Genomic DNA, 13,471 nt, shown 5'->3' on the forward strand with positions numbered 1-13,471 from the left:
GGCCCTTCGGCCCACCGAGACCGCGCCGCCCAGCGCTCCCCGCACACTAACACTACCCGACACACACACACACCAGGGACAATTTACAATGATACCAAACCAATTAACCTGCAAACCTGTATGTCTTTGGAGTATGGGAAGAAACTCAAGATCTCGGGGAAAAGCACATGTGGTCACGGGGAGAACGTCCAAACTCCATACAGACAGCACGCGAAGTCAGGATCGATCCCAGGTCTCTGGCGCTGTAAGCGCTGTAAGGCAGCAACTCTACCGCTGTGCCACCGTGCCACCCTACACTATAGAATACTCTTGATTTTCCCCTTTGCTTTCACCGTCATCCTTTTTTCATTTAACCCTACCTGCCTTGCATTAAAAGATTGTCCTCTTTTCCTTTCATTTTCTTTTCTCCATATTCTGCAGTTTAAAATTGTCAGTGCAGAGCTTCTTAATGCCCCATTGGCTTTAGTTTAGTCCTGACAATGCCAATAGCTCGCTGTATAAACTGACATGGAATATACTTTGCAGGTGAAGACCGCTGGCTTTCCCTCCTGCTAATACAGCAAGGCTGGAGAATCGAATACTGTGCAGGATCTGACTCCTATACCAACGCCCCTCGGGACTTCAAGGAGTTCTTCAACCAACGGCGACGCTGGGATCCATCAAAAATAGCAAATGCCATTGAGTTGTTGGGTAATGGATTCGAAGCTTCAAGAAAAAACCCATCCATTTCAAAACCATTTCTCCTCTACCAGATCTTATACTTGATGGCTACTCTTGTGGGGCCATCTACCATTTGTTTTCTGATGGCAGGTAAAACACCAGTCACAAAAGCAGTATCATTGCACTAGTTTTGTTCTGTACAACACATGGGCTACTGGCTTACAACGCCAGAGACCCGGGTTCCATCCCGACTCCGGGTGCTGTCTGTACGGAGTTTGTACGTTCTCCCCGTGACCTGCGTGGGTTTTCTCCGAGATCTTCGGTTTCCTCCCATACTTCAAAGACGTACAGGTTTGTAGGTTAATTGGCTTGGTGTAAATGTAACAAAATTGTCCCTAGTGTGTGTAGGGTAGTATTAGTGTGCGGGGATCACTGGTCGGTGCGGAATCGGTGGGCCGAAGGGCCTGTTTCTGCGCTGTATCTCTAAACTAAACTAAACACATGTTTTAATGGACATCTGAATGAACAAACTGAGTTTTTAGAGAGTCCTGTGTGTCCGGGCACAGTACAGGAGTACGGGTGTCAGAGGTTATGGAGATAAGGCAGGAGAATGGGGTTAGGAGGGAGAGATCGATCAGCCGTGATTGAATGGTGGAGTAGACTTGATGGGCCGAATGACCTAATTCCGCTCATCTCACTTATGAGACACAGAAACTATGACTTGGGAGGAACCATTGCTCACCTATATTGCTCTTGACTACTACTTAATATTATGCCCGTTTTAGTTTAGTTTAGTTTAGAGATACAGCGCGGAAACAGGCCCTTTAGGCCCACCGGGTCCGCATCGACCAGCGATCCCCGCACATTAACACTGTCCTACACCCTCTTGGGACAATTGTTACATTTACCGAGCCAATTAACCAACAACCACGCACGTCTTTGGAGCGTGGGAGGAAACCGAAGATCTTGGAGAAAAACCCACGCAGGTCACGGGGAGAACAAACAAACTCCGTACAGACAGCACCCGTAGTCGGGATCGAACCTGGGTCTCCGGTGCTGCATTCGCTGTAAGGCAGCAACTCTACCGCTGCGCCACCATGCCACCCATTAATATGGGTGACATTTTATTTTTCCAACCGACTCCCACTCCCTACTCTGACCTCCATGTCCAGTCTGGATATGGTAGAGTTCTCCCTCTATCTTCCTGTCTCCACCTATATCCTTCCTTTGTCCCGGCCCCCCTGACATCAGTCTGAAGAAGGGTCTCGACCCGAAACGTCACCCATTCCTTCTCTCCCGAGATGCTGCCTGACCTGCTGAGTTACTCCAGCGTTTTGTGAATAAATTGATTTGTACCAGCATCTGCAGTTATTTTCTTATACTCCCCGTTCCTGCCTTCTCCCCATAACCCCTGACTCCGCTATCCTTAAGAGCTCTATCTTGCTCTCTCTTGAATGCATTCAGAGAATTGGCCTCCACTGCCTTCTGAGGCAGTGAATTCCACAGATTTACAACTCTCTGACTGAAAAAGTTTTTCCTCCTCTCAGTTCTAAATGGCCTACCCCTTATTCTTAAACTGTGGCCGCTGGTTCTGGACTCCCCCAACGTTGGGAGCATGTTTCCTGCCTCTAATGTGTCCAACCCCTTAATAATCTTATATGTTTCAATATGTTTCAATGCTGGTTTAAACTGAAGATAGACACAAAAAGCTGGAGTAACTCAGTGGGACAGGCAGCATCTCTGGAAAGAAGGAATGGGTGACGTTTCAGGTCGAGACCCTTCTCGAACGTCACCCATTCCTTATCTCCGGAGATGCTGTCTGTCCCGCTGAGTTACTCCAGCTTTTTGTGTCGTTGATGAATAAAATTATTCCCCCTACTAAGTTGCACCAAAGTGTGAATATCAAAAACTGCAGGAGCAGGAAGACTGAAATAAATACTTAATACAGCAATGCTGAAAGATTAAGCAGGTCAGGTAATATCTGCGGAAAGAGAAGCTTGAAGATCCTGGTTCCGAACTGTAAAGGACGGGAAATAAGTTATCTTTTAAGTTGCAGAGAAGGTGAGGGAGGAATGGGGGATTTACAAGGAACACTTCTAACAGGGTAAAGCCAGAGTTGCTCTGTGGGTAGGTGGTCGTGATCATCCAAGCTACAGTTTCATGGAGTCAGTTTGAGAGAGACAATTGGAACAAAAGCTACGAGATAAGGGACCCGAAACGTCACCCATTCCTTCTCTCCTGAGATGCTGCCTGACCTGCTGAGTTACTCCAGCATTTTGGGAATAAATATCCATGTCCAGTCTGGCTTCTTGTACGATAATAACAAGGTTTAAGGCTCAGACTCTTATCTGTCATCTGGACATATTGCAACCCTCTGGACTCTATATGGAACTCCACAATTTCAGGTAGATTGCTTTCTATGTCCGCATCAAAACTGGCCATTCCTGCTGAAACAGCTCACGTTTTCTCTCACTCTCAGTTGTCCCTTATCTCGTAGCTTTTGTTCCAATTGTCTGTCTCAAACTGACTCCATGAAACTGTAGCTTAGAAGTGTTCCTTGTAAACCCCCCATTCCTCCCTCACCTTCTCTGCAACTTAATAGATAACTTATTTCCCGTCCTTTACAGTTCGGAACCAGGATCTTCAAGCTTCTCTTTCCGCAGATATTACCTGACCTGCTTAATCTTTCAGCATTGCTGTATTAAGTATTTATTTCAGTCTTCCTGCTCCTGCAGTTTTTGATATTCACACTTTGGTGCAACTTAGTAGGGGGAATAATTTTATTCATCAACGCAACTAATAAGTCTAAAGCACTCCATGCATGAGAGATGAGGAAACAACCTTCGTAATTCGAGCAACTGATGCGAGGGAAGATAGACACAAAAAGCTGGAGTAACTCAGCGGGACAGGCAGCATCTCTGGAGAGAAGGAATGGGTAAAGTTCGAGAAGGGTCTCGACCTGAAACGTCACCCGTTCCTTCTTTCCAGAGATGCTGCCTGTCCCGCTGAGTTACTCCAGCTTTTTGTGTCTATCTTCAGTTTAAACCAGCATTGAAACATATTGAAACATATAAGATTATTAAGGGGTTGGACACATTAGAGGCAGAAAACATGCTCCCAATGTTGGGGGAGTCCAGAACCAGCGGCCACAGTTTAAGAATAAGGGGTAGGCCATTTAGAACTGAGAGGAGGAAAAACTTTTTCAGTCAGAGAGTTGTAAATCTGTGGAATTCACTGCCTCAGAAGGCAGTGGAGGCCAATTCTCTGAATGCATTCAAGAGAGAGCAAGATAGAGCTCTTAAGGATAGCGGAGTCAGGGGTTATGGGGAGAAGGTAGGAATGGGGAGTATAAGAAAATAACTGTAGATGCTGGTACAAATCGATTTATTCACAAAATGCTGGAGTAACTCAGCAGGTCAGGCAGCATCTCGGGAGAGAAGGAATGGGTGACGTTTCGGGTCGAGACCCTTCTTCAGACTGATGTCAGGGGGGCGGGACAAAGGAAGGATATAGGTGGAGACAGGAACATAGAGGGAGATCTGGGAAGGAGGAGGGGGAGGGAGGGACAGAGGAGCTATCTAAAGTTGGAGAAGTCGACGTTCATACCACCGGGCTGCAAACTGCCCAAGCGAAATATGAGGTGCTGTTCCTCCAATTTCCGGTGGGCCTCACTATGGCACTGGAGGAGGCCCATGACAGAAAGGTCAGACTGGGACTGGGAGGGGGAGTTAAAGTGCTGGGCCACCGGGAGATCAGTTTTGTTAATGCGGACCGAGCGCAGGTGTTCAGCGAAGCGATCGCCGAGCCTGCGCTTGGTTTCGCCGATGTAAATGAGTTGACATCTAGAGCAGCGGATGCAATAGATGAGGTTGGAGGAGGTGCAGGTGAACCTTTGTCTCACCTGGAAAGACTGTTTGGGTCCTTGGATGGAGTTGAGGGGGGAGGTAAAGGGACAGGTGTTGCATCTCGTGCGGTTGCAGGGGAAAGTGTCCAGGGTTGGGGTGGTTTGGGTAGGAAGGGACGAGTGGACCAGGGAGTTACGGAGGGAACGGTCTCTGCGGAATGCAGAGAGGGGAGGGGATGGGACGGGGTATTGATTGAGAATGATCAGCCATGATCACATTGAATGGCGGTGCTGGCTCGAAGGGCCGAATGGCCTACTCCTGCACCTATTGTCTATTGTCTATTGTCTACTCGATGCGTTGGAAGGTTTACAATGCAATCTGAATTCTGCAGTCAGCAGATTACATGGACAATCACCACTAACTGAAATTTCAGCTGAAACGGAATCATTTTTGAGAATCTTATTTTCTTTTCGTGAGGTCTTGTTTGTGAGGCTTGTTCTTTAAGCAAGCATAGCAGTTTAGATGGAAGATTGGGATAAAATAGCCCAGGGCAAGCCCTTCTCTGAACAGCACAGCAACTGTGACACAGCAAACAATCTTGGTCATGAAACGGATTTATCTTTAATAACCACAATTCCTCCAGACATTTCCATACAGGCAGAGGTGGACATATGAGCCCAGAGCATTTTTCTAATGCTAACACATCAGATAATGGATTCAGGCTGAGCCATCAGATAATGGATCTTAAAGAAACGTATGAAATTATAAAAGGACTGGACGAGCTAGATGCAGGAAAAATGTTCCCAATGTCGGGGAAGGTCAGAACCAGGGGCCACAGTCTAAGAATAAAGAGGAGACCATTTAAAACTGAGATGAGAAAAAACTTTTTCACCCAGAGAGTTATGAATTTGTGGAATTTGTGGAATTCTCTGCCACAGAGGACAATTCACCGGATGAATTTAAAAGAGAGTTAGATAGAGCTCTAGAGATATGGGGAGATGGCAGGCACGGGTTACTGATTGTGGATGATCAGCCATGATCACAATGAATGGCGGTGCTGGCTCGAAAGGCCGAATGGCCTCCTCCTGCACCTATTTTCTATGTTTCTATGTTTCCACTGAGACTGAAAATGACTGGTGGCAGTCCCTTCAGTGAATCGTAGAAGCTTCTTATTCAATAACTGTAGTTGAAGACATTACCCCTCATTGATTCCCCTCATTCTTCAACCAACAGCGACGCTGGGATCCATCAAAAATGGCAAATGCCATTGAGTTGTTGGGTGATGGATTTCAAGCTTGAAGCACCCATTTCTCCACTACCAGATTTTATCCAGATCATCAACTCTGGGTGCCATTACCTTAGAATACAACAGAGCTGCCCGTAATGTCCATGCACTCTTTGTGGAGTGGTTTTCAATATCTGATGCCCATTGCTCTTGGGTTCCAGAAGGTCTCGTGAGCCCAGAAACAGTGACAGCAGCAAACGGCCGAGTGAACAATCACTGGAAGAATTCTTGCCGATTTGGGGCTACTGACTATCCCGCAGTCTAGGCTTAAGCTCAGGGGTGACCGCGCTTTTGCGGTTGCAGCTCCTAGACTGTGGAACAGCATCCCTCTCCCCATCAGAACTGCCCCCTCCATCGACTCCTTTAAGTCCAGGCTCAAAACCTATTTCTACTCCCTAGCGTTTGAGGCCCTCTGAGGGGGCGCTGTGAACTGTTTATGTATGTGCTGTTATGTTTGTGTGCCATTGTATGTACGTTCTTAGTACCTGAACTGATGTACAGCACATTGTTTTTAAATGTGCTATACACACAAAATTGACTTGACTTAACTGGACTGCACTTGACTGGACTTGACTGGACTGGACTGGACTGGACTGGACTGGACTGGACTGGACTGGACTGGACTTGACTGGACTGGACTGGACTGGACTTGACTTGACAGTGCATCAGGGGTAAAAAAGCATCGACTTTAATTTAGTTAAACAGTGCAGAAACAGGCCCCTTGGCCCACCGAGTCCACACCGGCATGCAATCCCCACACATTAACACCATCCTGCACACACTGGGAACAATTTACACGTATACCAGGCCAATTAACCTACAAACCCGCACGTCTTTGGGGTGTGGGAGGAAACCGAAGATCTCGGGGAAAACCCACGCAGGTCACGGGGAGAACGTACAAACTCCGTACAGACAGCGCCCGTAGTCAGGATCGAACCTGGGTCACTGGTGCTGTAAGGCAGCAACTCTACCACTAAGCCAACTTGTATTTTAACATTTTACAGGGATTAAAATAAACAGTGAAGAACACAAAACAGATTAAAGTATATTTAGGTTTAGGTTCAGGTTTATTATTGTCACGTGTACTGTGGTACAGTGAAAAGCTTTGCTTTGCATGATATACAATAAGGTCAAATAATATTATACGTTAATACAATCAAGTCAAATTCAAATACAATGGGTAGAGCAAAAGGGAGGATACAGAGCACATAATATAATTCTCAGCATTGTAGCACATCAGATCCAGAGACAAAGTCCAACACCTGCAATGGGGTGAAGGTGAATCAGACAATATCGTAGCCTATAGAAGAACTGTTTAGGCTGATAACAGAGGGGAAGAAGCTGTTGCAGAGTCTGGTGGTGCGCGCTTTCAAGCTTCTGTACCTTCTGCCTGACAGGAACAGAGAGAAGAAGGAATGACCCGGGAGAGACAAGTCTTTGATTATGTTGGCTGCTTTCCTGAGGCAGCATGAAGTGTAGATGGCGCCAATGGCGATGGGTGAGGCTCCATCCACAACTCTTTGCAAATTCTTGCATTCTTGGGCAGGGCTGTCCCGAGTGAAGCGGTGATGCAAACCAATGGTATGCTTTCTATTGAGCATCTGTAGAAGTTTGTAAGAGTCATCTGTAGAAGTTTGTAAGAGTCACGGTGGCACAGCATGGCACAGGTTGACTATTAAGGGCGGCTCGGTGGCGCAGCGGTAGAGTTGTTACCTTGCAGCGAATGCAGCGCCGAAGACCCGGGTTCGATCCCGGCTACAGGTGCTGTCTGTACGGAGTTTGTACGTTCTCCCCGTGTCCTGCGTGGGTTTTCTCCGAGATCTTCGATTTCCTCCCACACTCCAAAGATGTACAGGTTTGAAGGTTAATTGGCTTGGTAAATGTTTAAAAAATGGTCCCCAGTGTGTGTAGGATAGTGTTAGTGTGCGGGGATCGCTGGTCGGCACGGACCCGGTGGGCCGAAAGGGCCTGTTTCCGCACTGTATCTCTAAACATGGCAGATTTCCTCAGTACCCTCTGGAAGTAGAGGTGTTGATGTGTTTTCCTGGCTGTTGCAACAATGTGGTCTGTCCACGACAGATCGTTGGTAATATTAACACCAAGGGACATGAAGTTCACCACCATCTTGGTTTCAGCACCTTTGATGGTGTGTGGGGCACGTACTCCACCATGCTTCCTGAAGTCAATAACTAGCTCCTTTGGCTTGCTGACATTGATACTGAAATGTCTGCACGTTTTTACAAAAGCAGAAGACATAACATTTTGATTGATGGAAATAAAAAACAACCCATTTGGTGCCAAAGAGTTTTTAAACATCTTAATCATGATTGTGTAAGACTATTAATAGCTCACCTACCCCTCAGGCAACAAAGTATAAAATGCTCATGTTTTCTTTGCAGTGTTGATGTTTTGTTACCACCTGAAATTCCTGTCAGGCCACTGTTGTTGTGATGAAGGCAGGCGTGAAGGAATAGAAAAATCTGGCAGCAACTTCAGGATTTCCATGTTTCACCGCACGCACACACATCATTCCACTGCGGTCACGGTGGCGCAGCAGTAGAGTTGCTGCCTTACAGCGAATGCAGCGCCGGAGACTCAGGTTCCATCCTGACTACGGGCGCTGTCTGTACGGAGTTTGTACGGAGTTTGTACGTTCTCCCTGTGAGATGCAAATGTGAGTGCTCACAATCACGATGCTCGAGACAATCTAGAGAAACAAGTATAGTTTATTTGCAAGTCTGCAGAGTTGGGTGCCTCCCCTCTCGAGACACACCGAGGTCGGGAAAATCCCTTCTTTTTATTCACTTCACTTTACAATTGTCACACCTTAAATTCCTCCCCTCTGGACTCCTTCCAATCGGAGCACTGAGGTGCACAATCTAACGACACCGCCCCTGTTGCCTCCCACATCATACATCGCATGTGCATTTAAATGAGGCATCTTGTCATGCGGGGCGTTTTTGCAATATTCATTGATCTCATTAGGCAGGCACAGTACAGAGTAGTTCATGCCCTCTCCCCTAGTGCTCTGGATATCTTGCCCTCTCTCCTAGTGCTCTGGTTATCTTGTGCTCTCTCTGCTAGTTCTTTGGATATCTTGCCCTTATCCTTGGAATGTCACCATTTGTTATTGCGGTTCTTATCTAGCCGAGCACAGTCGGGTCAGCTATTTCTCATGGTCCTTAGTTTAAATCAATTATCCCTTTTTACCTCTCTCTCACATCCCCGTGACCTGCGTGGGTTTTCTCCGAGATCTTCGGTTTCCCCCCACACTCTAAAGACGTACAGGTATGTAGGTTAATTGGCTGGGCAAATGTAAAAAAAATTGTCCCTAGTGGGTGTAGGATAGTGTTAGTGTGCGGGGATCGCTGGGCGGCACGGACCCGGTGGGGCCGAAGGGCCTGTTTCTGCGCTGTATCTCTAAAAAAATAATAATAATTTTAGAAAATATCACAAGTTTCACTTTAGTTTAGAGATACAGCGTTGAAACAAGCCCTTTGGCCCACCAACCAGTGATACATAGAAACATAGACATAGAAAATAGGTGCAGGAGTAGGCCATTCGGCCCTTCGAGCCTGCACCGCCATTCAATATGATCATGGCTGATCATCCAACTCAGTAACCTGTACCTGCCTTCTCTCCATACCCCCTGATCCCTTTAGCCGCAAGGGCCACATCTAACTCCCTCTTAAATATAGCCAATGAACTGGCCTCAACTACCTTCTGTGGCAGAGAATTCCACAGACTCACCACTCTCTGTGTGAAGAAATGTTTTCTCATCTCGGTCCTAAAAGACTTCCCCCTTATCCTTAAGCTGTGAACAATCTTCCCGCATCTAGCCTCTCCAACCCCTTAAGAATTTTATATGTTTCTATAAGATCCCCCCTCAGTCTTCTAAATTCCAGCGAGTACAAGTCCAGTCTATCCAGTCTTTCCTCATATGAAAGTCCCGCCATCCCAGGGATCAATCTGGTGAACCTTCTCTGTAATCCCTCTAAGGCAAGAACGTCTTTCCTCAGGTTAGGAGACCAAAACTGCACACAATACTCCAGGTGCGGTCTCACCAAGGCCCTGTACAACTGCAGCAGAACCTCCCTGCTCCTAAACTCAAATCCTCTTGCTATGAATGCCAACATACCATTCGCTTTCTTCACTGCCTGCTGCACCTGCATGCTTGCTTTCAATGACTGGTGCACCATGACACCCAGGTCACGTTGCATCTCCCCTTCTCCCAATCGGTCACCATTCAGGTAATACTCTGCTTTCCTGTTCTTGCCGCCAAAGTGGATAACCTCACATTTATCCACATTATATTGCATCTGCCATGCATTTGCCCACTCGCCTAATCTATCCAAGTCACTCTGCAGCCTCCTAGCATCCTCCTCGCAGCTAACACTGCCACCCAGCTTCGTGTCATCTGCAAACTTAGAGATGTTGCATTCAATTCCCTCGTCCAAATCATTAATATACACTGTAAATAACTGGGGTCCCAGCACTGAGCCTTGCAGTACCCCACTAGTCACTGCCTGCCATTCCGAAAAGGACCCGTTTATTCCTACTCTTTGCTTCCTGTCTGCAACCAATTTTCTATCCACCTCAACACTGAACCCTCAATACCGTGTGCTTTAAGTTTGTACACCAATCTCCTATGTGGGACCTTGTCCAAACTTGTATTTGTCTTTGGAGTGTGGGAGGAAACTGAAGATCTCGGAAAAAGCCCACGCAGGTCACGGGGAGAACGTACAAACCCCTTACAGACAGCACCCGTAGTCAGGATTGAACCTGGGTCTCTGGCGCTGCAAGCGCTGTAAGGCAGCAACTCTTGATTGATCCCTGGGATGGAGGGACTGACATATGAGGAAAGGATTGAAAAGACTAGGCTTGTATTCACTGGAGTTCAGAAGGATGAGAGGGGGTCTTATAGAGACATATAAAATTATAACTGGACAAGCTAGATGCAGGAAAAATGTTCCCAGTGTTGGGCGAGTCCAGATTAGAATAAAGGGGAGGCCATTTAATACTGAGGTGAGAAAAAACTTTTTCACCCAGAGAGTTGTGAATTTGTGGAATTCTCTGCCACAGAGGGCAGTGGAAGCCAAATCACTGGATGGATTTAAGAGAGAGTTAGATAGAGCTTTAGGGGCTAGTGGAACCACGGGATATGGAGAGAAGGCGGGCACGGGGTATTGATTGGGGACGATCAGCCATGATCACAATTAATGGCGGTGCTGGCTCGATGGGCCGAATGGCCTCCTCCTGCACCTATGTTTCTATGTTTCTATGTTTCTACCACCGCCCACAGTTACCCTCTGTTCCCTAATGTGTATCACATCATTAATAATTGTTATTTTTTAAACTTTAGTTGTCTTTTTGTATTGAAACTGATCAATTAAAATTAAAGAGCATAAAAACGAAAATTCTAAAAATTGGAAAAACTAGTTTTTAACTTCTCAAAGGTACCAATACTACGCTGGCACATAGCATCATAGAAAAAACACTACATGTACCTGTAAATTACATTTTAATAATCCATGCATTTGAACCGTCAAGTCCCTTTGTTTCTAACTCTTTCTAACTTTAGAGGGTTTTCCTTCTTCCTAAGTAGTCGTTTGGGTCGAGAATGGCTTGAATCCACTCTATTCTTGTTGGTTTCGGTTTCGGTTTATTATTGCCATGTGCATCAAGGTTTAGGGGAAAAGCTTTGTTTTTATACTATTCAATCAAATCTGATAATTTTAGCTTTTTAGTTTAGAGATACAGCGTGGAAACAGGCCCTTCGGCCCACCGAGACCGCACCGCCCAGCGCTCCCCGCACACTAACACTACCCGACACACACACACACCAGGGACAATTTACAATGATACCAAACCAATTAACCTGCAAACCTGTATGTCTTTGGAGTATGGGAAGAAACTCAAGATCTCATTTAGAACGGAGATGAGGAAGAACTTTTTCAGTCAGAGGGTGGTGAAGGTGTGGAATTCTCTGCCTCAGAAGGCAGTGGAGGCCAGTTCGTTGGATGCTTTCAAGAGAGAGCTGGATAGAGCTCTTAAGGATAGCGGAGTGAGGGGGTATGGGGAGAAGGCAGGAACGGGGTACTGATTGATAGTGATCAGCCATGATCGCATTGAATGGCGGTGCTGGCTCGAAGGGCTGAATGGCCTACTCCTGCACCTATTGTCTATTGTCTATTGTCTATAAAAGCACATGTGGTCACGGGGAGAACGTCCAAACTCCATACAGACAGCACGCGAAGTCAGGATCGATCCCAGGTCTCTGGCGCTGTAAGCGCTGTAAGGCAGCAACTCTACCGCTGTGCCACCGTGCCACCCTACACTATAGAATACTCTTGATTTTCCCCTTTGCTTTCACCGTCATCCTTTTTTCATTTAACCCTACCTGCCTTGCATTAAAAGATTGTCCTCTTTTCCTTTCATTTTCTTTTCTCCATATTCTGCAGTTTAAAATTGTCAGTGCAGAGCTTCTTAATGCCCCATTGGCTTTAGTTTAGTCCTGACAATGCCAATAGCTCGCTGTATAAACTGACATGGAATATACTTTGCAGGTGAAGACCGCTGGCTTTCCCTCCTGCTAATACAGCAAGGCTGGAGAATCGAATACTGTGCAGGATCTGACTCCTATACCAACGCCCCTCGGGACTTCAAGGAGTTCTTCAACCAACGGCGACGCTGGGATCCATCAAAAATAGCAAATGCCATTGAGTTGTTGGGTAATGGATTCGAAGCTTCAAGAAAAAACCCATCCATTTCAAAACCATTTCTCCTCTACCAGATCTTATACTTGATGGCTACTCTTGTGGGGCCATCTACCGTTTGTTTTCTGATGGCAGGTAAAACACCAGTCACAAAAGCAGTATCATTGCACTAGTTTTGTTCTGTACAACACATGGGCTACTGGCTTACAGCGCCAGAGACCCGGGTTCCATCCCGACTCCGGGTGCTGTCTGTACGGAGTTTGTACGTTCTCCCCGTGACCTGCGTGGGTTTTCTCCGAGATCTTCGGTTTCCTCCCATACTCCAAAGACGTACAGGTTTGTAGGTTAATTGGCTTGGTGTAAATGTAACAAAATTGTCCCTAGTGGGTGTAGGGTAGTATTAGTGTGCAGGGATCACTGGTCGGTGCGGAATCGGTGGGCCGAAGGGCCTGTTTCTGCGCTGTATCTCTAAACTAAACTAAACACATGTTTTAATGGACATCTGAATGAACAAACTGAGTTTTTAGAGAGTCCTGTGTGTCCGGGCACAGTACAGGAGTACGGGTGTCAGAGGTTAATGAGATAAGGCAGGAGAATGGGGTTAGGAGGGAGAGATCGATCAGCCGTGATTGAATGGTGGAGTAGACTTGATGGGCCGAATGACCTAATTCCGCTCATCTCACTTATGAGACACAGAAACTATGACTTAGGAGGAACCATTGCTCACCTATATTGCTCTTGACTACTACTTAATATTATGCCCGTTTTAGTTTAGTTTAGTTTAGAGATACAGCGCGGAAACAGGCCCTTTAGGCCCACCGGGTCCGCATCGACCAGCGATCCCCGCACATTAACACTGTCCTACACCCACTTGGGACAATTGTTACATTTACCGAGCCAATTAACCAACAACCACGCACGTCTTTGGAGCGTGGGAGGAAACCGAAGATCTTGGAGAAAAACCC

At 46.6% G+C, this 13,471-nt stretch overlaps 1 protein-coding gene across 1 annotated transcript in view; it reads left to right on the plus strand.

Moving 5' to 3' along the window:
- Positions 1–13,471, plus strand: part of LOC144596875 (uncharacterized) — an 86,813-nt gene that overhangs the window by 51,150 nt on the left and 22,192 nt on the right. Inside the window, 1 exon segment of the mRNA XM_078405738.1 lies at positions 12,357–12,641. Within this exon segment, the coding sequence (XP_078261864.1) occupies positions 12,357–12,641 (285 nt within the window).

Source organism: Rhinoraja longicauda, chromosome 9, assembly GCF_053455715.1.
Source record: "Rhinoraja longicauda isolate Sanriku21f chromosome 9, sRhiLon1.1, whole genome shotgun sequence".
In the NCBI taxonomy this organism is placed as follows: Eukaryota; Metazoa; Chordata; class Chondrichthyes; order Rajiformes; family Arhynchobatidae; genus Rhinoraja; species Rhinoraja longicauda.